The sequence below is a fragment of the Fonsecaea erecta genome (assembly GCF_001651985.1).
Source record: "Fonsecaea erecta strain CBS 125763 chromosome Unknown Scaff4, whole genome shotgun sequence".
NCBI lineage: Eukaryota > Fungi > Ascomycota > Eurotiomycetes > Chaetothyriales > Herpotrichiellaceae > Fonsecaea > Fonsecaea erecta.
Window position 1 is genome coordinate 470,230 of NW_017387247.1, and position 24,555 is coordinate 494,784.

The window sequence follows — 24,555 nt, forward strand, 5'->3', positions numbered from 1 at the left end:
GTGCAGGTTAGAGCTGTCCACGGAGCATGACGGTCGCGGTCTGCCCTCCACTTCCCTCCCCTCCAGACACTCTGCAAGGCCGGTGGAGGCCGTAGCCAGACTATACTGAGACGCGAGGCTTGAATAATGTTCGAACCGACGTCAAAAGAGACCTGTCTGCGTGGTCTTTTGCCCAAATCCAAAGAGAGACCAACGTTCGAACTTGCCGACAACGGCGTTCCGATAGTCAAGCGCCGGCAGGCTTAATAGATATATTCACATAGCCACGATTTCTGCCGCCCCGGGACTGAGGAGGAGGGGCTTCGCTTTGGTCTTCTGGCCCCCTTTCCGACTTTTATATAACCTTTGGAGACACTGGATCTCACGCCTTGCAATGAATCTTCCAGTTCTCCGCCACCCACTTGGCGATCAAGGTCGTCAGGTTGTCGCCGGGCATGTACTGGTCCACGTCCTCGTCAGAGTACTCCAGCCCCAAGAACCGGAAGGCCAAGATGATCCACGGCTCAATGAATTCGTTGAAGACGACGTCCACGACTATCCCTTCGTCTGTCTCGAGGTCGATGGTGTCCGGGTGCGGGTTGATGGTCGATTGGACACAGTTGGGCACCTCGTAGAAGGATATCGGGGAGTGGACGGTATCGTCGCCGTCGTCGCCCAGGTCGTCGTGCGTGGTGTACCCCGGCGTCAGATTTTCGCGGTCATGGTCCGAGAGAGAAATTTGCAGTGAATGTCCGCGCACGTGGTGGTCGGACAAGACGACAACGTTGTCTTCCTTGACACCGATTTGTTCGGGCGGGACTAACTTCCACATGGCATACGATGGGTCGACGTTCTCAAAGATTGGACCTGCGCGGTTCAGCATGGTGATGAGGTGTTTGGCTTTGCTGTACGGCACGTCTTTGATGTAGTGGAATCCGCTGGTGAACGGACAGATGATGTAGGTCGAATCCTTGGTAAATGCGCCCTTAAAGATGTCAAACCGAATTGCTCCAGTGTTGGTTATGACGAGATGCGGCCTGTCGCCTCGTCTGACGTCGCTGACAATGCCAGGGAAGACTTCCTCCTCCAGCCACGAGAAGATGCTGTCATTGCTGGGATACGGCGCACGGCTCATCCACAGATCCTTGGGAGCACACCCAAATGTTTGATCCAGATCCAACGCCTCACGAGCTTCTCCGATTGCCGCGCTGATGTTTCGGCCCCGTTCAGAATGGAAGGTCGATGCATTGTGGCCTGAATGGTGGTACAACGAATACAAGTTGTTGTCGATGTATCTCCTGAAGAACGTGGGATTACCAGCGGCGGCACGGCTGGTGTTCGTGGAGAGGCCGTCGATGGACTGGAAACCAATGGTCTCCATGAACCGGCCGCTCGCGAGGCCGTATGACTTGCTGTCGAACCGGCGATAGTCCCGGATGTGGTAATGGCCGCCAAAGAATTGGATGGGGGCGTCCCATTGGACTGAACGGATCGCCTTGTAGATGATCTCGAATTCCTCGGAACGTATGGCCGCGTGGCCAATGACTACGAACAAGTCGACTTCCCGGTCGCGAATGGCCTCTTGAAACCAGGGTTCTTGAACAGTCTGCTCAACTCGCTGGACGACGGTATTGTTGGAGTTTCGGTCAAAATTGTAGAGAAACCCAAAGCTCGCAATGCGAATGCCTTGATTCTTGGTGATGAACTTTTTGTACCTTTGTGCCAGGGGGACGAGTTGTCCCGTGTTCGGGTCATAAATGTCGAGGTTGGAACTAAGATAGCTGCCGGCATACGCCGGGGCGGTGATCAGGTACTCATTTTCGGACGAGTTCTTCAGGTAAAGCTCGTGGTTCCCGGAGCAGATCATATCCATGTGCTGCTCGCGGAAGATGTCGAAGGTGAAGAGTCCTTTGGGCTCCGATGCATCGTAGAGGCCATTGCCTTCGATCCGATCTCCCGTATCGACAATCAACAAGTCGAGACCTTCCGCATCCAATTTCTCCTTGAGTCGTGCCGCGAAGTCGACATAGTCGCCCCAATCCGCACTGAAAGATGGCTCAAGTAAGTGGCCGGCATGCCTAAGGAGTCGAATTTAGCTTGCGCCATCAAGTCTGATCATGTAGGAAACAATAGCCTACCAGCCGTGAGTATCCGTGGTGTGTAAGAAGTTTAGCTGCCCGAAATGCAGATCTCGGAGTGGAGATGCAAACGCCTCCGGAGCTGATGGTTGCTTTGAGAAAGAGGATCCCACCAAGAGGGCCACAGTCACCGTTGCGTAGACAAACATCTCGGAGACATTGACCACAAGGACGGATCCTTTCAAAAATGGACACTTCCAATGAAAGGGGACTCTCGCAACCTCGTTTTTGGCCCAGACGAGCTCGGTTCTCTCCTTACAGCGTATGGATATGTATATGATCGTGCAACAGGATACGGGTGCGTCGAAATCAGCCCCAGAAACTACCGGTCGTCACTCAGGAGCTGTGGCTGAATGCTTGCTGTCATGGATGAGGACGGTGTGTCAACATTGGTAACTAAGACGACGACAACTCGGTCACAATCATACCAAACATGCCAAGAAGAGCGGGATCGAGCTAAGCCCTACTGGGCTCCAAGCAAAGCTGGCACTGGCCTGCTGGCAAGTGCCCCCTACCCTTTCCTTCGGTGATCGCAGCTTCCGTGTTGGGAACCCCAATCAATCCCGAGCTCCGTGTTGCAATCCACCTCAACTTCCAACAACTTTTTCTTTCGTCCGTGGTCAATTCAAGCCCTTCTTTTCTGAAACGGACACAAGCACCGTCGTTTTAGCTGACATCGCCTCTCCCCCCCCGGCTCACTATGCCAGCGACCAGACTCTTCACGAGCGCCTCGCGGCTGCTTTCACAGCGATCTGCCCTCTCCTCCTCGATACGACCTTCCTTCCGCAGAGTCGCACCTATATCTCTCCCTACGATCCGAGGATATGCCTCTGGCTCACAGCAGACATTCACGGTCCGTGACGCGCTCAATGAGGCACTGGCAGAGGAGCTTGAACAAGATGAAAAGGTGTTCATATTAGGAGAAGAGGTGGCTCAATACAATGGTGAGCTCCATGTTACTCAGAAATGAATACCCAATGCTGACTAGCTGTTTGTCAGGTGCATACAAAGTAAGATTCTCCAGAGGCCCTGCAACAGAGATGCAGGGATTGGAAGACCGCTGTTCCGCGGCATCTCTTCGATGCTAACTGTGTGCCAGGTCACCAAAGGCCTCCTCGATCGCTTCGGCCCCAAACGAGTCATCGACACGCCAATCACAGAATCTGGTTTCTGCGGGCTGGCTGTGGGTGCTGCTTTGGCCGGTCTTCACCCTGTGTGCGAGTTCATGACGTTCAATTTCGCTATGCAGGCGATTGACCAGATCATCAATTCCGCAGCAAAAACCCACTACATGTCTGGTGGCATCCAGCCCTGTCCAATTGTTTTCCGAGGCCCCAACGGTTTTGCCGCCGGAGTGGCAGCTCAACATTCACAAGACTACTCCGCGTGGTACGGAAGCATTCCTGGGTTGAAAGTGGTCGCCCCGTGGAGTGCGGAGGACGCAAAGGGACTGTTGAAGGCCGCCATCCGAGACCCCAATCCGGTGGTTGTTTTGGAGAACGAGTGAGTTGGGTTCTATCAACACCAGAAGAGCATGCTGACATTCGCAGACTGCTGTACGGCCAGGCTTTCCCGATGAGCGCAGAGGCTCAAAAGAGCGACTTCGTCCTCCCCTTCGGCAAGGCAAAGATTGAACGACCAGGCAAGGACCTGACCATCGTGACTCTCTCCCGCTGTGTAGGCTTGTCACTGGACGCGGCAGAACAGCTGAAAAAGAACTATGGTGTCGAAGCGGAGGTCATCAATCTCCGTTCAATCAAGCCCATGGATGTGGAGGCCATCATTAAGTCGGTCAAGAAGACCGGTGTCCTCATGGCAGTCGAATCCGGCTTCCCTGCCTTTGGAGTCGGTGCCGAGATCCTTGCCCTTGCAGTCGAATATGGGTTCGACTACCTTCAGGCGCCGCCGGTTCGTGTGACCGGGGCGGAGGTACCCACACCCTACGCGCAGAAGTTGGAAGAGATGAGCTTCCCTCAGGTTGATACCATCACAAACTATGCAGCGAAGCTACTCAAGGTGTGATCTGGACTGGAGTAGAGGGGACGACTTTCAAGCCCAAAAAGCATTTCTGAATATATGTATTAGCGCCAGCGTCTTGTTCGTGTCAGATGGAAATGGGGGGCTGCATCCAATGGAATCCGGGTCCCATGGTGTATTGGGTGGCTGCGACCTGGCCACGAGGGATTGTAAAGGTTCGGCTTCACATAGTTTATGAGTCGGCGAAAATAATGGCCATTATTTGACACGGCATGTCCGAGTGTTTGTCGGCGTGATGGTGGTCCATAGACACCATCCCATCTACCTCGCGTCCTGAAAAGTGGATGGACTGCATGTACCTCGTGGTCACCGAGCGCATTGTTAGCCTCCTTTGGATCAGCTGTATCGCACACGATCCAGGTTCATCTGCCTGTCTCCCAGCGAACACCTGCACTATGACCCCAAGGCTGTCTTACTGCTGCACGTTTTGGTCCAAATCTGCCACCGGTTGAGGCCCGTTTGGGGCGGACCGAGTGAGAAAAGTCCAGTCCAGTCCACTCCATGGTCGAACCACATGTGCCCATGGTGGATATATGACGTGAGTTTCAGCAGCGATGGTGATGGCCTTGGTGGGACATCGTCGTCCAGGCTCCCCAAAATGGCAGAGCAAATCCAACTCTTTGGGTCCGCAGGGTGTCTGTACCAGGTCGCTAAAGAGATGTGGCGGCCACATGGCAAGTTGAGCTGTCGATGCGGCCTGGATGCAAAGTGACATCCCTAGAAGAACCATGGAGAGGTGGTCTGATATGTCTGTGGAATTTTGACGAGGCTGTTTCTGTGCCCGAACTGGTGCATGGGTTGTGGTCAATGTTAGAGTCTGGACCGCAGGCGATTCACCTCCTCACCTTCTCTCCTCAGGTTCGTGTTTCTCACTGGTACTCCACCACGCCACCACCCTGGACACACGTCCCCAATATCTTGATTCCTAACAACGACCTAGCGAGCCTCTGCCTTCGTTTCCATGCATCGACCACGCTCAGAATTACCCCATCCGATCGAGCAAGGGGTCGGAGGCATCTCCTTTGCCCGCTTGTCAAGCTGAATCACTCAGTGATCCGTCTCAGCCCTCGAGCCCCCGCCCCTTTGGGCTTGCTGCATATTGCACTTTCGCAGTGGGTTCCTCATGCCAGGATTGCCATTGGAGACAGAGAGGGAGCAGAAGGAAAAACAAAAGTAGTAGAAGTCTTGTCTGGTCCTCGCCTGCCCGCTCCGATCACACTTCAAGACCCCAGCACCAGAAGCCCCTCGGTCATTTTTGAGTCAATCACACCATCTCAAAGACTGATTGGCCTCTGCTCCTCTCATGCTCCATTCTCTTGACCATTCTCGAGATTGCCGATCTCGTGGCGATCCCCCGTCGAATACGATCAAGCGCCCTGCATCCACCCGCCATCCACTCCCAGATGCAGGCCCATCTGCCAGGACCACCGCGTGGTTGGGAATGACAAAAAATCGATTCCTACTAACGCCAGTGCACCGGCTCTGTCATGCTGTACCAGTACCAAAACACTTCTGCGGGCACGGCTGACATGGACAAGCTACTCTGACATCCTGGTTTACTGGTCCGACATTCGTTCCCACTGATAGATAGACCGAATCACAAACCAGAAAGCTACGAAGAACCTCGTTGCGAACTCCCTCCGTCAACTCGAATACGACGTTGAGAAGTCATGAGCAAACCTCGAACTGGCACACTTCGCCGAGTCTGTGGCCGAATCTATGGTCCACGTGAATCACCCTTCTGCCAGCCACACTCTTCCAGACAATCTATTCATTGACTCCAGACACTACTGGAAGCGAGAATGGGGTCATGGATCTGTCAAGAGGGCTGCATGGAGCTGGGAACTGCATACCTAGCTGATCTCGGAGAAATGCGGACCTAAAATCTTTGTTAGATGTTGACATTGCTTCTATCAAAAGTACAGAGTACTTGCGGCAAGGCGCTCCGTGTCCATGCTCCTCATTCTCGACTAAAGGAGTCGGTAAGTAGAAACTCTTCCAGCTTTTTTTCTTCTGCCGCTACGCTGTTCAGGCCCGCTTGGTTCAGTTCCCACCCGCGTCCTGCTCTATGTGGCGTCTGGTGCGGTACCGTGTCTTCTCTCAGGTCGGCACCCTGTTGTCATTTCGTATAACATACTAGACCACCATGTGGCAGCCACCGTCTTCAGATACTTCCCCGTCCCTACCAGCTGAAGGCAGGCTGAAACGTACCTGATTTTCGTGTCTATCCACATCATCGTTGATAATTTGACCCTCTCTGCCGCGACATATTATATGTGCCTAAGATTTCTGAACCTATTCAAGTCACACTATTACACCACTTCTTGTCGAACTACCTACAGCTCAACAACGGTCTTGGGCCATTTCAGAGATACCTTATGACTTGTTGTTGTTACCTTGTGGGCTAAAACTCGGAAAACTTTAGCAGGATGTTGCTGAACATTGAAGCCTCCACCTCTCTCAAGTCTTCATGTCGCCAACATCATACTGTGGTAGTTCGAAGATGCCCGAACCCCGTGGCTTAGCGAGTGGAAGTCGTCTTCTGTTTCTCACCAAGGACAACATAGCACACCAGCCGGACGTGTATTCACCTTACGTCTCCCGCACAAATTGAGACCGATGCCACACGCTACCTCTATCAGCAGTCCTACAAAAAGCTAACAGCAGAGCTCCGGGCAGCCGGTAGCAACCCGCAAAACTATAGCGAACATCCCGTTTTCCACAGAAAATGCAGCAAGCTGATCTGTTGGCGAAGGGAAAGGCAGTAAGCAAGGTGCATCAGTCTTCGAGAATGGGGCTCACATTCGATAGGTGGCAATCAAACCATCAGCGTCAAGCGCAGCCACTACGAGTCGTCTCTTGCACGTCCCCCTTGAAGTCCGCCAACACATCTACGACCTGATGCTTGCCTTCAAGTATCAAGACCACTTAAACCTGCTCTGTGTGAACAAGCAGGTCTACGGTGAAGCTAGGGGCTCTTTCTTTCGCAGGCCGCTCGATTGCAGGTGTCAAAATGATCTTGTCGACTTTACGAACAACTGGCCGAAGAGTGTGCAGCAAAGCATCACCAGTCTGAAGCTGCGACTAGAAGAGGTCGAACCCCAGGCCGTGGCACCTTGGATGACCGGTCAAGCTAGCCAGCACCCATACCTGCAGGAGATTCAACGCATAACATCTGCGTTGGGGAAATTGCCTGGCGTGACGCATATGTCCCTTCTCCGGCCCTTGGAGTCTGGCAAGAATACACCCTCGAGCATTGTCATGACCCAGGTCCTCAACTGGATAGTAGAGCACTATGCTAAGCTGCATGTGTTGAAGCTCGATATTGAGCAATGCCATATTAGCTGTCTCGGGTCCATCCAAGAGCTACAATCGCTCCAGTTCAGCGGGTTCTCAGAAACAAGCGCCACGAGAACGGCGGAAATGCTCAGCAAGCTAACAAGTCTTGAGAGTCTTTCGGTCACCGGCCCGCCTCACGGCCTTCTCATGCGACAGAGACATGGATATCAGACCAGGATTGCCCAGTCCGTCACCCATCAACTGTTCGAGCGGATAAGGCCATTAAGGAGTCTAACCTTGACTCAAATCACCGATTCAAGGACAGATGAGGGCATATTCCTGGACCTGAAGACGATAGAAGCGCTGTATAAGTTCCACCGAGAAAGCCTTAGAGTACTCAAGATCTCCTCCAGCACCACTCCTGCTCCGGCTTTCGTCGAATTTCTCTCAGCTTTCTTACTGGACACGCCGAAAATGCAGGTGCTCAGCATGACGTGGCCCAATATGGAAATCACACTGGTCGACTCCATCTCAAGCTCGATACAGAGGCTGGAGTTTGCAGTAGAGTCAGCGGAGCAAGCCAATGCCATTGTTGACCGACTTGTGCTCATGCAATACCGCCTGCGGTATTTGCGACGGATCAAATTCAACGTCATAAACGAAGTAATCGCGACGTCGATCGAAGAAGAAAGCAATTCGAGCCACTTCGGTTTCTCCATGCCAATTCAGAATCTAGCAGCGTAAGCGTTCGTTGTTGCCAGACCGGCTACGCAAAGACTGACCGGTATGATCCAGGGATATTCGAAGCCCTTTCAAGATCTCTTGGGCTATCTGGCAGCCTCTGCCGTCCAGATAATCTGCCTTTGACCAGCCATATCATTTCCTTTTCAGACGCAGCGACCCCTTGACATGCAGAGGCTAGAGGCTGTCGTCTTCTCTACAGAATGCTTCCTAACAGACCAGTGTTTCGCTGGAACGGCCGCCAATTCTTCGTTTTCGCTTTTCCATTCTGTTGTTATCTCGACTATGATCGAGTGTACCAACATATTGAGGATGCGAGGCTTATGTGAGTGTCAATTATTGAAAGGGCACTTGTTACGGGTGTCTGGAGGAGCAGGTCATATTACATTTGTTCGGTTCCACATCTGCACTTGTCAACCTTGTAAAGATACACATCGTTTTCCCACCCTCAATTGCGCCGCCTTCACAAGGTGACGCCGGCGACATGAGCAAGAGACTTTCGCTGAATGTAGGTGCGGCATTTGATCACAAGACAGGAAGACTTCATTACCACCGGCGAGGGGATTTCCTTCCTATTCTTACAGAATCCGCTTATATGGACGTATCCGCGTTTACTTCCCTTCCCAGACTCACAACGCCCAGTCTCCTTAAACTCGTCCACAGGCCCTTTGTGCCGATCTAGAATAATCTACCGATAAGCGGCATTGCCCTATATATCTTATCCCAGTGGCTTGCTTCCCAACCAGTGGCTCGTCCTGATGTTCCTACAACACCCAAACCACCAGCAATCCACGCACTTGCCACGGCCACGGCAGCCCCGTTGACAATCCTACCTCTCCATTGTCTCCGCCTTTGACCCTCGTCCCCGCCCCCAACGACATACTCTGCACTCAGTCTCAGGAATTTGGCCGTTCCGCTCACCACGTGATAGCTTGCAACACATACGAACAACGCGTAGCCTGCCATTCCAATATAAGGGTCTTGAGCGATGCCATGGGCAAAGTAGCGCAGTCCCACGGACGCGGAGCTCCCGTCGATCTTCTTCGGGATTATACGCATGGACAACACATGGGCCACGAACATCGGATACAGGGCGTACCCAGCCCCACTGGTCAACGAGAACTTTGGCCACGGAATCTTGCTCTTCATCTTCCTGCGCTGCGAGAGTGTCTCCGCCCCATGCCTTCTTGCTGTGATACGGCGACGGTAAAGTCGTAAGGCAATTCCGGAGACGACGTGGGTGATAACGGGGACGAAGACCAGGAGGGGTTCGAGTGGGAAGGATTGATAATAGGGACGGGTCAGGAGGAGGTATTTGTCTGCCTCCCGTGCCGAACGGGTGAAGAGGGGGATGAGGGCGGTGTTCGTGTAGTGCATCGTCAGATAGGCCGAGAAGGGCACGACCGAGTACTTTTGCACCACTGACAAGATGTGCAGTGTTCGAGCAGGGGTCAGGCCTAACCAGTTGGTTGTGTTGTGAGATGAAGGGGGCAGCTTTGAGGCGTCGATGTCAGAAGGGTTGGTAGGGTAGTCATCGTCAACGGGCGAGGGGTCGACTTCGTGCATTGGGACGGAGGAAATGGAACCACGCGTGTCCTGCGTGGATAGAGGCGGGAGGTCGGCCATGGAGGAGATCGGAGATCGTGTATCTTTTAGGCGTGGGCGCTAATCGAGACAAGGAACGAAAGCTACTGCAACGACATCAAATCTGGGAGATCGATAATAGACTGTTCGCCATGGGTGGTGACCTGTTGTTGCTGCGTACAATAGAATGGCGAACCGATCGATGGCGCCAGCTGCGATGGATCGCAACCCAACTGAGCCAATGGGAAGTGGGATATTACGGCGGCACTGGCAGTCAGTGATTATGTAAAATTAGCGTCTTTCCCAAGCGCCTCTAGTGGCGCGGCAGTTGCTGCTACTGGCGCGAGGCGCGGCCTGGGGCGCGTCTTGAGACGCGTCCTGATGGGGCCACGACCACTAATTGACAGAGACCCCGCGCCCTACCTAGAGTCACACGGCCTCCTTAAGTTGCCTCCTTCCCCGCCCAAAACACCTGGCCAAGCACGCCCCCAAGATCGGAAGTCAAAACCCGACTTTTCTCTTCCTTCACATCGTATTTCTGCTTCACTGCATCAGTCCATCCTCACCACTATAATCCCTCCTGATCATCCTGATCCTTCTCTGACCGAGGATCTGATCTTCATTTCTCCCCTGGTGGTCATTCGTGCCCCTTCTGCTTCAAGCATGCTGTTTCCCACGCGATGACTCCTCGAGATACGGTCACCTGACCGCCGAAAGCCGAGTTTAGTCGTGCCTTCCGTCAACGCGTCGGGCACCACTTGAAACAGCACGTCTCCGCTGTCCTTGCATTCTGGATCCGTAGCAGCCTCGCCGTCGCCATGGAGGGCGAGACCGGTCGACCCAGCTCCGAAGAGGCTGAAGCCGCCAGCGAGGATCGCCAGTCTCGTGGCAGAGACGCCAAGCCTTCTTCTGCCAAGCACGAGTGGAAAGTATACCTATCTGACGCCATTGCCTCTCATCACAGAGCCGTCGTTGCTTTGCAAGAGGAGCCTTACTGCTGGGAAAGTATCCTCACACACCTGACTCACGGGACTCACTGCTTGGAAAGTCTCGAGAAGGGCTATAATAAATGTCACAATGAGCTTCGGCAAGAAGAGGCAACCTTGCGCTCTGGCCGAAAAGACATGAAGGACCGGTGGGAATCCTTCGTTGGACTCATGCGCGAAATTAAAGAAGGTCTGCGGTGGCTGGAAGATCCGGAAGATCCTTCCACAAGGGTGGAGAACTTGGAGGACACGCAACAATTTGGTTCCCTTTTGCAGCAGCGAATTCTTGGGTTGATGGCGCAGCGCGACGAATTCTCACAGAGCAATGCCAACCATCTCAGGAAGATCTCGGAACTCGAAGATACAATAACTCGGTTGAAGAATGAGAGAGACAACGCCTTGCGGACTATCGGTGACCTCGAAGTCCAAGTCGAAACTCTACACAAAGAAAATATCGAGAAAGGCCAAACTATAACTTCGGTAGAAAGAATGCGAGATGAGCGTTTAAAGCTCAACGACGACTATTTCCCTGATATCATGCAACCCAAGACAAGCGTCGACTCTCTAGTACAGGAAATTCGTGCCGAAAAGGAGCGTTATGCACGGGTGAAGCGGGAGAAAGACAAAGTCACAAAAGGGAAACAAGACGTCCAGGGACCTCTTGTCAGCCTTTCAAAAGAGAAACAAGAAGTCTCTAGAGGTCAAGATCTCCCCTCCAAAGACAACGACGAGCTTGGGAAGGCTCTTTTAAAGCCGACAGACCTTGGGCTGCTTGTAGAGTGGGTTTTGAAAGGGCACTGTGGCCTTGATGAGACAAGTGAGTGTATTTCGAAAGAGAGAGCCGACTTCATGGAAGGGAGGGATAAATTTGCAGAAGGAATTGATAAGCTCTCACAAGAGACGGGTCATTTTGGAAAAGCCTATAACAAAGCCGTCGACACGAATGCGCTGAGAGAGGAGGCTTCACAAAGAGATTTAGAGGACGCATGGCAGGAGAAAGACGCCAAGTCAAGGCATTGTCTTGAGATTGAGGAAAGATTAGAGGGCTTATCAGAAGACTGTTCTCGTGGCAAAGAAAGTTTGGTCACGCTGGAGGAGACCTGTCGGGCGACGACGAACCACCTGCAAGGTAAGATCACTGAGCTGAACGACCAGTTCGGGAGGAGAACTGGTGAATATAAGGAGGAGCGAAAACTGAATGTGCAACTGCGCGACGATTGTTCGCGGTTGGCCAAATTGGCAGCCCGTTACCACACTCTTTTGAACCAGCGTTCAATTCTGATACACCAGGAACGGACTCGCGCGGACAACGCTGAGCTCGAGGCTCAGCAAGCCACCAACGCCCTACAGGAGCTGAAGGACGAGATGGAGGACATGCGGAAACAAGCTGACCAGGCTAGAGCCGATATGGCAGCGGATTTCGCGGAGCGTCAAAAAGATTGCGAGGATTTCCAGCAATCCAAGATCGATCACATTCGCTATCTGGAGGGGCAATTGAATGCCTGCAAGTCGTTCGCCGCCCAATCCAGTATGCCCGAGGTTCGGCTCAGTACGGGTGGCATGTCCCCATCTCTGGCAACCAGTCCTGTGGGAGGAACCCATGTCCAGAGAAGTTACAGCCCTCTACCATCCGGAGTGGGTTTGTATTACTCTCAAGACCGTCAGGACCAGTGGCAGCCCCAGAGCAAGCAAACTCCAACAGAGCCGGAGTATCAAGAACCTTTCCAGATTCCGGACCTACAAATCAGCCTACAGCCGGTGGACCAAGCCCATAAACCGCTTGCTCCTATACAACTCCAACCGCAGCCACCCGGCATTTCTTCGACAAGATTGATGACTCCTAATAATGCCACAAACCTGTGCCCTGCCACGCAAACTCTACAATCAGCCAGACCAGTCATGGCAGGACTTATTGCGGCAGACGACCCGGCTTCTCCAACCGTTGCGGCACAGACTCATCCGCTGGGCAGGCCGCCCAAGAGGAGAGCCGACCCTGCTGAGTACAGTGGCAATCCGTTGCCTGCTCTAAAAAGGCACAAAGGATGTTCACAATAGTCCTGGAAAGCCAACTCTCAAGCACCAGGCCGACTCTGCCTCGACCAGCTCCTTCCCAAGCCAACTATCATTTGGCTGAGGCTCGCCAGTATGAGCCCCGTGTGCGATGTTCAAGCCTGGATTTGGCATGTTACGCCGCAAACCAGAGCCTCGAGTCTCGCTTCCTACGCTTTAGGAGACTGACCCGGCCCGGCGTGCGGCTGAGAGATCTTCCGAATATAATATCAACACAACATCCAAAGTCATGTGCGCCTTAGCCTCTCAGTCTGATTTCAAAGCCCCCTGCAATACGTGGGTTTGAGTCGAATTCAGCAAGATCGCGTTACAAATGGATCCTGTATACGCGGATCTATGCACAGCGTATACGGGCGCTTCTGGTCCGTGTTGGGTTGCCAGGACTGCTTCAGGGCGGGTTTGATGGGTTCTTGATGTTGAGGGGGACGTCCAAGGCATTCATCGATTTTCGGCGGCACCAAGTTTTCGGGGGATTGTCGTCGTTTTCTTTCCCTGGTTATTTCCATTTCCTTTTTCCTTTTTTTTCCTTCCGCCCCCGCTACTTGGTCTATGTTTAGCTATATTCAACACGACGGTTAACGGTTTAATGATAAACGGCACGGGAGGCACCAGGGTGGCAATGAAACGGACGAACAAACAAACAACAAACGGAGGGCGAAAATGGGGATTTGCGAACACGGCATATCATTATTTATACCCAGGCCTGGAAAGTGAGTCGCCTTTCTGAGGAGGGCCACATTTAGGCCGGTGCTCTCGGTTTGGGCTGCAACGGCGGGCATCACGCGGGTATCGGCGCCGGAATCATGAAGACTTTATTTTGCTATCTAGAGAAAACATCCATATCGGTAGAAGGGAGACGAGGTTTTCGAAAGCGGTTGGCGAATGACGGTGAATCCATGCAATGGGCACAACAAACCCCGAAAAGCAGCGTTTGGATTCCATATCGCGCGATCATATTTGTGATCATCATTTCGTCATTATTGTCTGGTCGAGATTCGATTCCAACAAATGGTCACAATCATTGAATCAGATCAAGATTCTTCTCATTGCCTTGACCTGAATGCTCTCGTCCGTGTCGTCGTTAAAGGTCTTTCCGACAATTCGTGATTCTCATTGACTTTTGTTTGAGGGCATCGACCCCAGTTCATGCATTGACCTTGACAGGATCAATTACTGCATCATTCGGGTTCGTGAGGATGCCTATGACATGTCTGTAGGAGCAAATTAAAGACGCAGATGTGGGTTGAAAAGTGATACTCGAGCTTCTCGGGTGATGCGTGGTTGTTCTTTGTGCGGCCGAAAGATACATATGTTCGCTAGTGATTCGAGACTTGAGGTTTTGTCCGAGCGGCGGCCGATGATGATGCGAGGACAATCCACTATGACGCTTTTCTTCCTCTTCCATTCCTCCTGCAGGTTTTCGCAACACTCCATTAACTTGTCACTGCATACGAGACTCTTCTCCTGCGTCTGACCGTTCATCCTCACCATTATGCCTCCGGTAAGTTTCGCTCGCTATGCCTGCGATGTGTCGCCGAATAGGCTTCGTTATCCCTTTGGCATTATTGACTAGTCGCTCCTCGTCCAGAGAGGGTTCACCCTCCCTCCCGCCAGCACACAATCCGCGAAACAAGCGCGCAGTGCGTTCTTCTGCTCGCTATGTCAAAAAGGTTACAGTCGCATGAACGAGTTCGAGGCCCATGAATCCTCCTATGATCACCAACACAAGAAGAGGCTGAAGGAGCTGAAGGAAATGCAACGACAGGTGCAACCCAAGAAAGAAGAGAAAGGACCGCTGATGCAAATAAAACTCGGAGGCGGTTCTAAGAGCACGGCAGCCGGCGGTGGAGGTTTCAAAAAAGGAGGATTCAAGAATGCGTTTGCGCCCGCGGACGGGGAGCCGAAAGCCGAGCTGGAGAAGCGAGAGGACGCGGACACTATCGTGGTCGAGAAGCAGGATGCCGATATGGACGACAGTGATCTGACAGAGGATGAGGACTACTACGATCCACGCAGGCCGACAGGATGCATGCCTGGTTGCAAAGGCCACGTCTCTGGCGGCTCTTGAGGCAACGAACTCAAACGATCACGGTTGTTTACAGTTCACAAACTGTGCATCACTTCGATCCCACATGGGCGCACCTGTGGAGCAAGGCTCGCAATATCCGTCGACTTTGCACTGCTCTATACGCACATAGCACATTCACGACGATGGACACAACTCTGAACCGATCGATAAAACAACTGCAGAGTTTGCATGGGACGTCTGACCATACCAGGTCTGTGGATCAGGCAAAAGAGTGTACGTTTTCAGAAGGCGGAAGTTTACGCCCGACACAGTTTTGAACTGCGCCTTGAGAGCACGTTGGGCGTTTAAAACTTTCGAGTTCTGGGCTGGCACGCAGAAGGGCATCAGACACAAGGGCCAATCTCTCCGATTGTCCTCATATGCCAAGTTCATGTCTCAGTCTATGCCGGGGGCATCCTGCATCGCCGTCGACTCTCCAGAAAACAGCGTCAAAGAACACGCGAATTCGTGTCCTGACTGTAATGATCGTGATGACCATGTTCTCATTTCTGTCTCTAGCTTCGAACATCGAACAGCCAACCAGACAAACTTGGTGCAATATTGTATACTGACGACCAGCTGACCCGGCAGCTTCGCCAGTACCCGGCGCGTCCTTGCTCTCAACCCGTTTCTACCCCATACGCGACAAAATGCTGTGCTCCACACCCAAGCAAGGTCTCACATCCACAGCTGAGGCGACAACTGAGCCTATGGATGGAAGTTTTCTGCCAAAGCGGGTGGTTGATGTCCTCAGTCTCGAAGATTCTCCTTGGAAGAGCACTTCTGGGGTACATCTACTGAGAATCGACGAAGCAGGATGGCAAGGGTCGTCACGCTCAGTAACATAGTTATCGAAGATGCTTCGATTCGTATACATTGTTCCCGAAACTCCTCATATCATTGAACGTCAAATCATTGAACGTCAAATCATTGAACGTCAAATCCTGAAAGCTCTGGGGAGTTATAATACAGGAGAAATAGTGCATCACGTTCTCCCCACTATAATATGTCGACGACCGTTGCCACGATTATAGCCATGATCACCGCCATACCCAAGGAACCTGCCCTTATCTGCACGGCAGAGTTGATGTTGAATTGCAGTACCTGGCCCTGCGTGAAGTTTGTCGCGGCGCCCTTGATTGCTACCTCGGTCAAATTGCCACACTCGGCATTGATACTGGCATTGAATTGGAAACTGGGCAGCTTGGGAAGTGCGGAGTCGAGGGGCGCACTGGCTGGGTCGTAGCCTTGAGGCGAAGCTTGAAGGTATGCTGCTCGGTATGTAGCATTGGAAGCAACAATGGACAGATTTGCGATGGTGGAGTATTCGCTGCAAATAGGCTGACTACTGTTTTGTTGTCGGGGGCTGAGCAGGCTGAGTGGTGACGGTACAGCGCTTGCGATTGTGACGAGGACGAAAAGGAGGCAGGTGATTGTAGAGAAATGTGTTCTTGACATTGTGATGGTGTTGGTGTATACACAGGATATATTGTATTTGGTTGTGGAGGTTAGCGATGCAGCAAAAAAAGCAGACCCGTCAATGAAGCTCAGGGAAACGGCGGGTAGAAGGAAATCGCACAAAGGAGCTCGGGAGTTTTGTACTTGAGCCATGTATTCCATGCTCAGCAGCACCTAGCTTCGAAACAGGGTGGTCTGTCGTCTCCTGAAGGTTGAACCATGTGTGACCGCGCCACTAGGGCCCGTGAAACTGTGCACATCGTCACGATTGAGATAGTAATCTCTCATATCTGATAGTTTTGGAACCGTGGTGGCCATCTTGACGGGTGATCCGGTTTGAGATGGGAGGAGAGGTGTTTGACGAAAAGGATCTGAGACTAAAGCCGTTTCAAAACTCTCAAACACAGTCCAGGTTGGGGGGAAGAAGGGCGCTTTCCCTCCTTGGCGTTCGATGTGTCTGCCTTTTGGTTAGCTTTCGGAGGGGTTGTTAGAACATGAGTCCATCACCCTAGCTCTAGATGGGAGGCTATGATACTTGTCTGTGTGAAGGAGGGGATGCCATGTGTAGAGGGAGGTGATCTGATATTAGTCCACGAGGCTGAGACGATCCGTAAATGTACTAGCTCGCTACTCGGGCAAGGCTACGGCTAGCCGCTCGTAGCCTCCCGTCTTGGCAGATCCTTGGAGAAAAAAGTATTCGATGCTGGCTACTTCATACCATATGCCTTTCTTCCAGATACTACCACTATAACGTGCCCCTCGACTTGGGCTTGGAGTCTCTACAACATACGTGTTGAGCGGTGGGCAGGGGCTGGGTGATGAGGATTGGACGCTGTCTCTCCTTCATCCGGATCGATCTCATCCGCGACGTCGTGCCAAAACTCGCGAGCCACGGCCAAGGACACTTCTCAAACTCGCAAAGGAGGATCTTCGCGACCTCATCACGCCCTGAAATGGCATCTCCAACCGCACCTGAAACCATCATGATCGATGGCAAGAAGTACAGGCACGTCCGTGAAGGTCTAGCGTCAGTACTTGCTCCGTATGCTGGGGAATCTTCAACATCAGCCAAACACTCCAAAAACAACGACGAGGGCAGCCAGGCCGTCTTCTACAACCCCATTCAGCAATTCAATCGGGACCTGAGTGTCCTGGCGATTAGTGTCTATGGCGAAGGTGCTCTGTGTGAAAAGCAGGCGAAAGTGACACAGAAAAATCAGCATGCAAGAAGGAAGAAAGCTGCAAAACGGACGAACGCCGATACTGACGCCAACAACGAACCAGAGCAACCTAACGCTCGGAAGCGCAAAGCTGACCACTTGGAAGATACAGTGGACGATAATCATGCAGAAGAATCTGCAAAGAAATTCAAGGCCAATGGACACGACGAAGACGATGAAGAGCCACCGATTGCTCAGCTAACTGCCGACCCTGCGAATCATGGAATTGGCGAGGAGGGGCAGCAGCCAAAGAGTCAGGAGCAGTCAGGAGCTCCCGAACTCGCGGGCAGTCCAGCTACAGTTCCAAAGAAACAACCTCGTTTCTCTATCCTGGATGCTTTGTCTGCCACCGGCCTCCGAGCGCTCCGATACGCCAAAGAGATACCATTCGCCACAAACATCGTCGCAAACGATCTCTCCCCGACATCAGTCGAGAACATCGAGCTCAACATCAAACACAACGAAGTCCAAGACAAAGTTCGGTCCAATCTTGGTGATGCCCGATCGTTCATGTATAGCAAAGTTGGAAACGAGCAGACAAGGCCTGCGGACGGATATGTACATCGATATGATGTGATCGACATTGACCCTTATGGAACAGCGGCCCCCTTCTTTGACTGTAGTCTTCAGGCAGTCCAGGACGGCGGCTTGCTGTGTATCACCTGCACAGATGCCGGTGTCTTTGCTTCGACAGGATATCCCGAAAAGACATTTGCACTTTATGGAGGCATTCCTGTCAAAGGACCACATTCTCACGAAGCCGGATTGAGGCTGATCCTTAATGGGGTTGCGATGTCTGCTGCAAAGTATGGTCTTGCAGTCGAGCCTCTTCTGTCGCTCTACATCGACTATTATGCCCGGCTCTTCATTCGCGTCCATCGAAAGCAGCAAGAAGTCAAACTATTAGCTGGTACGTCCATGACGGTCTATAATTGCGGACATGGCTGCGGAGCCTGGGTCACACAACCTCTGCTGCGGAATCAACCACAAACGTCTAAATCTGGCGACTCGTTCTACAAATTCTCGTTTGCCCAAGCACCGTCTACAAATCGGAATTGTGAGCATTGTGGTTCACCGATGCATCTGTGCGGTCCGATGTGGTCCGGTCCTCTACATAATCCGTACTTTATTGAGAAGATGCTCGAAAAGGCTCGCACCCTTGACAAGGACACATATGTGACGGTCGACAGGATCGAAGGAATGCTTACTTTGGCCCTAGAGGAGGACCTCATGTCCAGTAACTCAGAATCAAAAGACGCAACTCTGCCTGACTCGAGGTTGATACCGCGACTCGCGACCAATAAGCCAGACATTGCTCCATTTTTCGTCATGCCTACTTATCTGGCAAAGATAATCCACTGCGCAACGCCTTCGGAAGATGCAATGAAAGGTGCCCTGCTTGGCCTGGGGTATAAAGTCTCCAGGTCTCATTGCAAGCCTGGCAGTATCAAAACGAACGCCCCATGGCCTGTTCTGTGGGAAGTGATACGAGAATTCATGCGGACAAAGGCACCTATCAAGGATGGAGCCGTGCGGAAGGGGACAGCTGGGTACCAGATCCTAGCGAGGGCCAGAGGGTCTGAGCGGGCTCTTGTGTCGGAATTGAAGGACGCCACGAGGGAACAGCTTCGGAGGTGCGAGTCCAAGGACGACCTGAAGACGGTGCTGCAGGGGATGTTGTATCGACTGGAGAACGAACAGCCGATGCTCGAATCAACGAGCGGCAAATCATCAGAGTCAAAAGATGTTGGCGAAGACGCACGAGCTCAAACCGAGGGATCCATCAACGGCCGTCGGTCACGGTCCAGAAGTCCTGCACTTGCACCACTGAACCAACTCAAAATCATATTTGACGAGAAGTTGGGAAAGGAGAAGCCTCGCGGCAAACTATTGAGATATCAGATGAATCCGCGGGAGAACTGGGGTCCGATGAGCCGGGCTGGAAGGACTTCGTAAGGCACTGCACTTGGCGCAGGTATGTACTTCTTTCTACCTGATATATTTTCTCCATCATCCGAGATTCTGATCTTTCGGAAACGTCAGGGCTCTGCGCTCATGCCTCGGCGTCTTCTGGGCTCGTCCTGCTCTCACTTCAGCTTGACTAGAGACTGACGTGACCTTTTGTATCGGAAGAGGTTGTGAACTCTTCGTCCTTGGATCTTCCTACTTTACACCTTCCTACTCTGCACCTCCCTACTCTAAATTTTCCTACTTTACAGACCTTCCCCTCTCGCGGTGCGGCGCCTCGTTTGCAAGCCTTCCTGCCGACCAGATTCTGCGATTCGCCCACCATGGCCTCACGCACATCGGCAGCAGAGTTGACCGCGAAATCCAGCACCAGCGATGCCATGAGTTCTACCTCTACCCAGAGTGCTGGGACCGACAGTGTCTTGGAAACTCTTTTTTCCGACATGCCCCAGCTGTTGGAGTTCTGGCGTCAGCCGAATGACCCAGATGTGCTCAAATCTGGTTCCATCGAGGTGTTGGGCACAACAGCGCCCCCACCAGCGAAAAGACTCAAGAAGGACAGTAGTCAAGCGACGGCCAAATCTCAAGCCACCGTAAGTCTCCGTTGTTGGTTTCGGAAGCTCTTTTTGAATGATGGAGGATCGCTGACTGTTTTCATAGTCTTATCCCGATTCATCTGTCGTGATGGACGCGTTTCTCTTCGTATACGACATGATGAAAGTTGAAATTGCAACGTCTCATAGCAACGGCGATGATAACCAATCGCTCAAACTCCCCACGGCCGAAACTATCGATCGACTCAAGTCTCCCTTGTCACTCTTCGGTTTAAAGGACCCGCTGGCCAGCATGATTCTCGATGGCGCTCGCATCCTACTTCAATCCCGGCTTCTCAGAGACGGACGATACGAAACATTGGAGAAGCTCGCGATAGCTTTAAAAAGTCTGGCAACCGTAATTGAGAAGTTCTTGAGATCCTATCATTCACCCGAGATCCGGCAAACGCCTCGCCTCGGTCTGCAAGACTCCAAGGTCGTCATTGTGGAGGATGAGGCAATGGCTCGCAGGTTTGAACAGGCAAACAAGGCCATGGAGGCTCCCAAGAGTGCCGTTGTTGCTCTACTTCAGGAGTGGACGAGGATCGACCAGCTTGAAGAAGTCCATTTACGGGCAAACGACGCGAGTCGACAGGACGACCATGATTCCGTCGAATCGATGTCGGCATCAGAACACAGCACGACATCACCTATGGCTTCTAAGCTTGCTATACTGCCGGATAGAAGTTTCGACTATCCATTTGATGAATATCTTGGCTGAAGGATATGGCGGCTGAGTCTCTCCTGATGGGACCTGTGGTTAGCATTTTGCGGAATGGACTCGGGAGTTCTGGATCCTCAAAATCTTTGAGTCGACCGATATCCTAACGAGCTGGATGAATGGTATCAAGCCGGCCACATGCCAATGAGCTGAGCTGAGCGAGCTTTGGGGAGAATCCAACGGACCAAACAGATAATCAACGAGCTTGAAAGCTGCCAACGCTCTTTCCTGGGCCATTTCACATCATTTCAGGCCTGCCAGACAGCGCCCTTTTTCTGGGGCGGCGAGGATGGCTGGCCGGCCTGCCATGAGAGGAATGAATGTTACTCCATAGACATCAATGCTACGAGCTAAGCCAGACACCATTCCAGACACGATTTTGCTTTTTCTTTCTTGGAACCTTGGTCGATCACTGTTCACTTCTAAACAGTAAATAAACTTATCAACCCTTGTGTCGTCGGACTGTATTATTGGTCACGGGCTGAATCAAGGACGGAAAGAAGTCAGACGCTCCAGCCAGTGTAGAGGAAGCAGAGAGAGACATGTCGTATTTCAGCTTGCAGTAGGAGCAGGCTAGATCATCTGACCCGAGCAACAGCCTTTATCATCAATCGTCTCGGGAGGCAATTACGAACTCATACGTGGCTGGAAATACAGGATGCTTAAACGCTTCATCCGACGTAGATTGCATGCCGGGTGACGGGGGTCCTCTCTCCTCGACAGCCGTCTGGCCTTCTCGTTGCGGGAGGTGTGCATATCCAATGTCTCTGATCAAGTGGCAATCTTGTCCCACTTGACGAGAGACAACAAGAGAGCACAGGACCAACACCGCAAATTTCGCAGGATGCCTGTCCGGTGTGTAAGCCCACGTCTATCCACAGCCTTTCAATCCCACTCTTGTTTCCAGAGTCTTCACAACAGATATCACTCGATATCAAAACTCGTGCCGCATCCACAACTACTCGTGGCCCGCGGATTCCCCACAACCTTGAACTGGCTCCCGATCAATTCCTGGGTGAAGTCGATGGTGCTGCCCTTCAACAACTCCAGGCTCGCGGCGTCCATGACCACCTCGGCCTTTCCCGGCCCTGCCTGCGCCGTGTCGTCACCGTCGTCGTTGGCAAAGATCGTGTCTTCCTCCTTGTCGATCTTGGACGAGTCCTCCAGCGACATCAGGTACTGAAACCCGTGGCAGCCGCCGGAGGTCACGGTGACGCGGAGGTGGGAGTCCCGCGGCGTCGTCGAGGACGCGGAAGAGGAGGCGAGAGTGTTCCGCTGCGCGGGCGCACTGGTGATCTGTTTCAGGCGTCGGGCGGCGCGTTCGGAGATGGTGATGGTCATCTCGTTCCCGTCCTCGTCGACGCGGGGGTTCTGCACCACCACGGTGGCCGGCCGAGCGGGTGTGGAGGAGAAGGAGCGTCGTTGTCGCCGCCGTACTCCCCCTGAGGTCTGCTTTTCGAGAGATGGTATCGAACGAGAAGGAGTGTGTCGGGGGTTTGTCAGCTGCCGCGGCAGCGAAGTGTTGGCGATGCCTCGACATGCTCGGAGGTAGGTCGTCGGGTCTTGAGGCCGCCGGAGAGGACGTGCGGCTCGGAACACGAGCCTCATCGAGTTCTGCGACATGGCTGTCGGCCTGGAGAACCAATCACTTCTGGTACAATAGGTTGCAGAGGGTGCAGTCGTCGAGCAGGTCTGGTATGATCGCAGTCGACAAAAAGAATAAAATGACGACGATGGAGATGCGGCGGCGGCGGAAGAACCTCGGCCAAAGCTGCTGCTGACAATTCCGTTGCGTGTGTCAATTCGGTGACTTCGACTGGTCAAGGCGAACCGACGAAAAGAACCCTTGACACACACAAGACCAACATACTGTCATCATAACAGGTAAATCGACGACAGAGCAATCACTGTCTCTACGGGTATGGGAGTCCTCCTCTGGATGTCCACGCCACCGAACGCCTCTAACAATGAATCGAATAGATATTACCGGTCGGACTGGATTTCCTGAGAGTGGCAGGAGATACAGGATTCTTTTCGAGCAAGCAAACACAATCCTGCACCTAGGGAACCAGTCGTTGGCCATTCCTACAGCTGCTGTACAGGGACTGTAGCATTCTTGGTCACCATGGCCGAAGCATCCAGCACCCTCCATTCTGTCGATGACGCCCTCTCCCTTGATGCCACGGACCCTCTCTCTCGTTTTCGATCAGAGTTTCACATCCCGACTCTCGCAGACCTGCAGAGGCCAACCCTCACAAAGTCTCCTGGAGAGGCGCCTTCTCCGCTTTGTACGTACCTGTGCGGCAACTCTCTGGGTCTTCAGCCTGTCAGAACCGCACACCTAGTCAACTCCTTCCTCACCCAGTGGCGCACCAAGGGTGTCTTGGGACATTTCGTCGAGCAACCAGACTCTCCCCTCCAGCCCTTCTTGCACATCGATGACCACGCTGCGAAACTCATGGCCCCCATCGTGGGTGCCGTCGAGTCGGAAGTGGCCGTCATGGGCTCCTTGACGGCGAACTTGCATCTCCTCATGTCGAGTTTCTACCGTCCCAGCAGAAAAGGTGAAGGGAGGTGGAAGATTCTTCTCGAGGGCAAGGCGTTTCCGAGTGACCATGTGAGTAGGCACCCGCGTCCTGGAAGCCCTATTTGACAACTGTGTTAGTACGCCGTTGAGTCGCAAATTATCCATCACGACCTGGACCCGGCAGAAGCAATGGTCTTGTTGGAACCTGTCGATCCCAAATTTCCTACCTTACCCACGGAGCAAATCCTCCGCACGATCGACGAGCACGCCTCAGAGCTAGCCTTGATCCTCCTCCCAGGCATTCAATTCTATACCGGTCAATACTTCGATATCCCTCGCATCACAGCTCATGCCCACGCGCATGGCATCATAATTGGCTGGGATCTGGCTCATGCCGTTGGTAATGTTGATCTCAAGCTGCATGACTGGAACGTCGACTTTGCCGCTTGGTGCAGCTACAAGTATCTCAACTCCGGGCCAGGGGCGATGGCCGGCATCTTTATCAACGAGAAGTTCGGCACGGTGGACATGGAAAATCCCACGAACAAGTTCTGGCCACGCTTGAGCGGCTGGTGGGGGGACGATAAATCCAGCAGATTTCAAATGACGAACAGTAAGTGTGGGCCGTCGTCGTCCACAGTCTAGGGCTGATCTGATCTATAAAGGATTCGTCCCACGACCCGGTGCCGCAGGTTACCAGCTGTCCAACCCAAGCGCGCTCGACCTTGCAGCCGTGGTGGCGTCGTTACAGATCTTCAACGAAACGTCGATGCAGGAGCTACGGACAAAGTCCCTGCGCATAACGGCGTACCTAGAGCGACTCTTGGACGCCATGGCGTTGAGGAGACCGGGGAAATTCGACATCATCACTTCCAGAAACCCGGACGAACGAGGCGCACAGCTCAGCATCCGACTGGCGCCGGGCTTGCTTGACGGAGTGCTCAATCATCTCGAACGCGAAGGTGTCATTGTGGACGAGAGGAAACCTGATGTCATTCGAGTTGCTCCCGCCCCCTTGTACAACTCCTATTCCGACGTCCTCCACTTCTGTCAGGTCCTGGACGACGCTTTAGGCAAAGACACCTTGTCCACCGAGAGGCCGGTCCCCGCGTCAGAAGGGCTGGCGAGTCTCTGAAATGGAGAGCGCCGTCTTGGCCATCACGATCTAATGGAAGCGCTTCTCTAT

At 52.9% G+C, this 24,555-nt stretch overlaps 11 protein-coding genes across 11 annotated transcripts; 7 read left to right on the top strand and 4 right to left on the bottom strand.

The window, feature by feature from the left end:
* Positions 1 to 361: 361 nt before the first annotated feature.
* On the bottom strand, positions 362 to 2,266 carry AYL99_04914 (hypothetical protein; the record flags this gene model as incomplete). The annotated part of the gene is made up of 2 exons (XM_018836426.1): positions 362 to 2,057; positions 2,118 to 2,266. The coding sequence occupies 2 exons, from the start codon at positions 2,264 to 2,266 to the stop codon at positions 362 to 364; spliced, it is 1,845 nt and encodes a 614-aa protein (XP_018693279.1).
* Positions 2,267 to 2,817: 551 nt separating this feature from the next.
* On the top strand, positions 2,818 to 4,139 carry AYL99_04915 (hypothetical protein; the record flags this gene model as incomplete). The annotated part of the gene is made up of 4 exons (XM_018836427.1): positions 2,818 to 3,061; positions 3,117 to 3,127; positions 3,217 to 3,620; positions 3,668 to 4,139. The coding sequence occupies 4 exons, from the start codon at positions 2,818 to 2,820 to the stop codon at positions 4,137 to 4,139; spliced, it is 1,131 nt and encodes a 376-aa protein (XP_018693280.1).
* A 2,743-nt stretch (positions 4,140 to 6,882) lies between these two features.
* Positions 6,883 to 8,289, top strand: AYL99_04916 (hypothetical protein; the record flags this gene model as incomplete). Its single annotated transcript, XM_018836428.1, has 3 exons — positions 6,883 to 6,918; positions 6,966 to 8,173; positions 8,229 to 8,289. The coding sequence occupies 3 exons, from the start codon at positions 6,883 to 6,885 to the stop codon at positions 8,287 to 8,289; spliced, it is 1,305 nt and encodes a 434-aa protein (XP_018693281.1).
* Positions 8,290 to 9,003: 714 nt separating this feature from the next.
* AYL99_04917 (hypothetical protein) lies at positions 9,004 to 9,800 on the bottom strand (the record flags this gene model as incomplete). Its single annotated transcript, XM_018836429.1, has 2 exons — positions 9,004 to 9,007; positions 9,058 to 9,800. 2 exons carry the CDS (start codon positions 9,798 to 9,800, stop codon positions 9,004 to 9,006), a joined length of 747 nt encoding a protein of 248 aa, XP_018693282.1.
* Positions 9,801 to 10,576: 776 nt separating this feature from the next.
* AYL99_04918 (nucleoprotein TPR) lies at positions 10,577 to 12,799 on the top strand (the record flags this gene model as incomplete). Its single annotated transcript, XM_018836430.1, has 1 exon — positions 10,577 to 12,799. The coding sequence occupies one exon, from the start codon at positions 10,577 to 10,579 to the stop codon at positions 12,797 to 12,799; it is 2,223 nt and encodes a 740-aa protein (XP_018693283.1).
* A 1,507-nt stretch (positions 12,800 to 14,306) lies between these two features.
* Positions 14,307 to 14,882, top strand: AYL99_04919 (hypothetical protein; the record flags this gene model as incomplete). Its single annotated transcript, XM_018836431.1, has 2 exons — positions 14,307 to 14,315; positions 14,388 to 14,882. 2 exons carry the CDS (start codon positions 14,307 to 14,309, stop codon positions 14,880 to 14,882), a joined length of 504 nt encoding a protein of 167 aa, XP_018693284.1.
* Positions 14,883 to 15,881: 999 nt separating this feature from the next.
* On the bottom strand, positions 15,882 to 16,340 carry AYL99_04920 (hypothetical protein; the record flags this gene model as incomplete). The annotated part of the gene is made up of 1 exon (XM_018836432.1): positions 15,882 to 16,340. The coding sequence occupies one exon, from the start codon at positions 16,338 to 16,340 to the stop codon at positions 15,882 to 15,884; it is 459 nt and encodes a 152-aa protein (XP_018693285.1).
* A 953-nt stretch (positions 16,341 to 17,293) lies between these two features.
* Positions 17,294 to 19,516, top strand: AYL99_04921 (N2,N2-dimethylguanosine tRNA methyltransferase; the record flags this gene model as incomplete). Its single annotated transcript, XM_018836433.1, has 1 exon — positions 17,294 to 19,516. One exon carries the CDS (start codon positions 17,294 to 17,296, stop codon positions 19,514 to 19,516), a length of 2,223 nt encoding a protein of 740 aa, XP_018693286.1.
* Positions 19,517 to 19,851: 335 nt separating this feature from the next.
* On the top strand, positions 19,852 to 20,842 carry AYL99_04922 (hypothetical protein; the record flags this gene model as incomplete). The annotated part of the gene is made up of 2 exons (XM_018836434.1): positions 19,852 to 20,121; positions 20,189 to 20,842. The coding sequence occupies 2 exons, from the start codon at positions 19,852 to 19,854 to the stop codon at positions 20,840 to 20,842; spliced, it is 924 nt and encodes a 307-aa protein (XP_018693287.1).
* Positions 20,843 to 21,766: 924 nt separating this feature from the next.
* On the bottom strand, positions 21,767 to 22,465 carry AYL99_04923 (hypothetical protein; the record flags this gene model as incomplete). Its single annotated transcript, XM_018836435.1, has 1 exon — positions 21,767 to 22,465. One exon carries the CDS (start codon positions 22,463 to 22,465, stop codon positions 21,767 to 21,769), a length of 699 nt encoding a protein of 232 aa, XP_018693288.1.
* A 502-nt stretch (positions 22,466 to 22,967) lies between these two features.
* Positions 22,968 to 24,504, top strand: AYL99_04924 (kynureninase; the record flags this gene model as incomplete). Its single annotated transcript, XM_018836436.1, has 3 exons — positions 22,968 to 23,459; positions 23,508 to 23,982; positions 24,035 to 24,504. 3 exons carry the CDS (start codon positions 22,968 to 22,970, stop codon positions 24,502 to 24,504), a joined length of 1,437 nt encoding a protein of 478 aa, XP_018693289.1.
* Between the last annotated feature and the right edge of the window lie 51 nt (positions 24,505 to 24,555).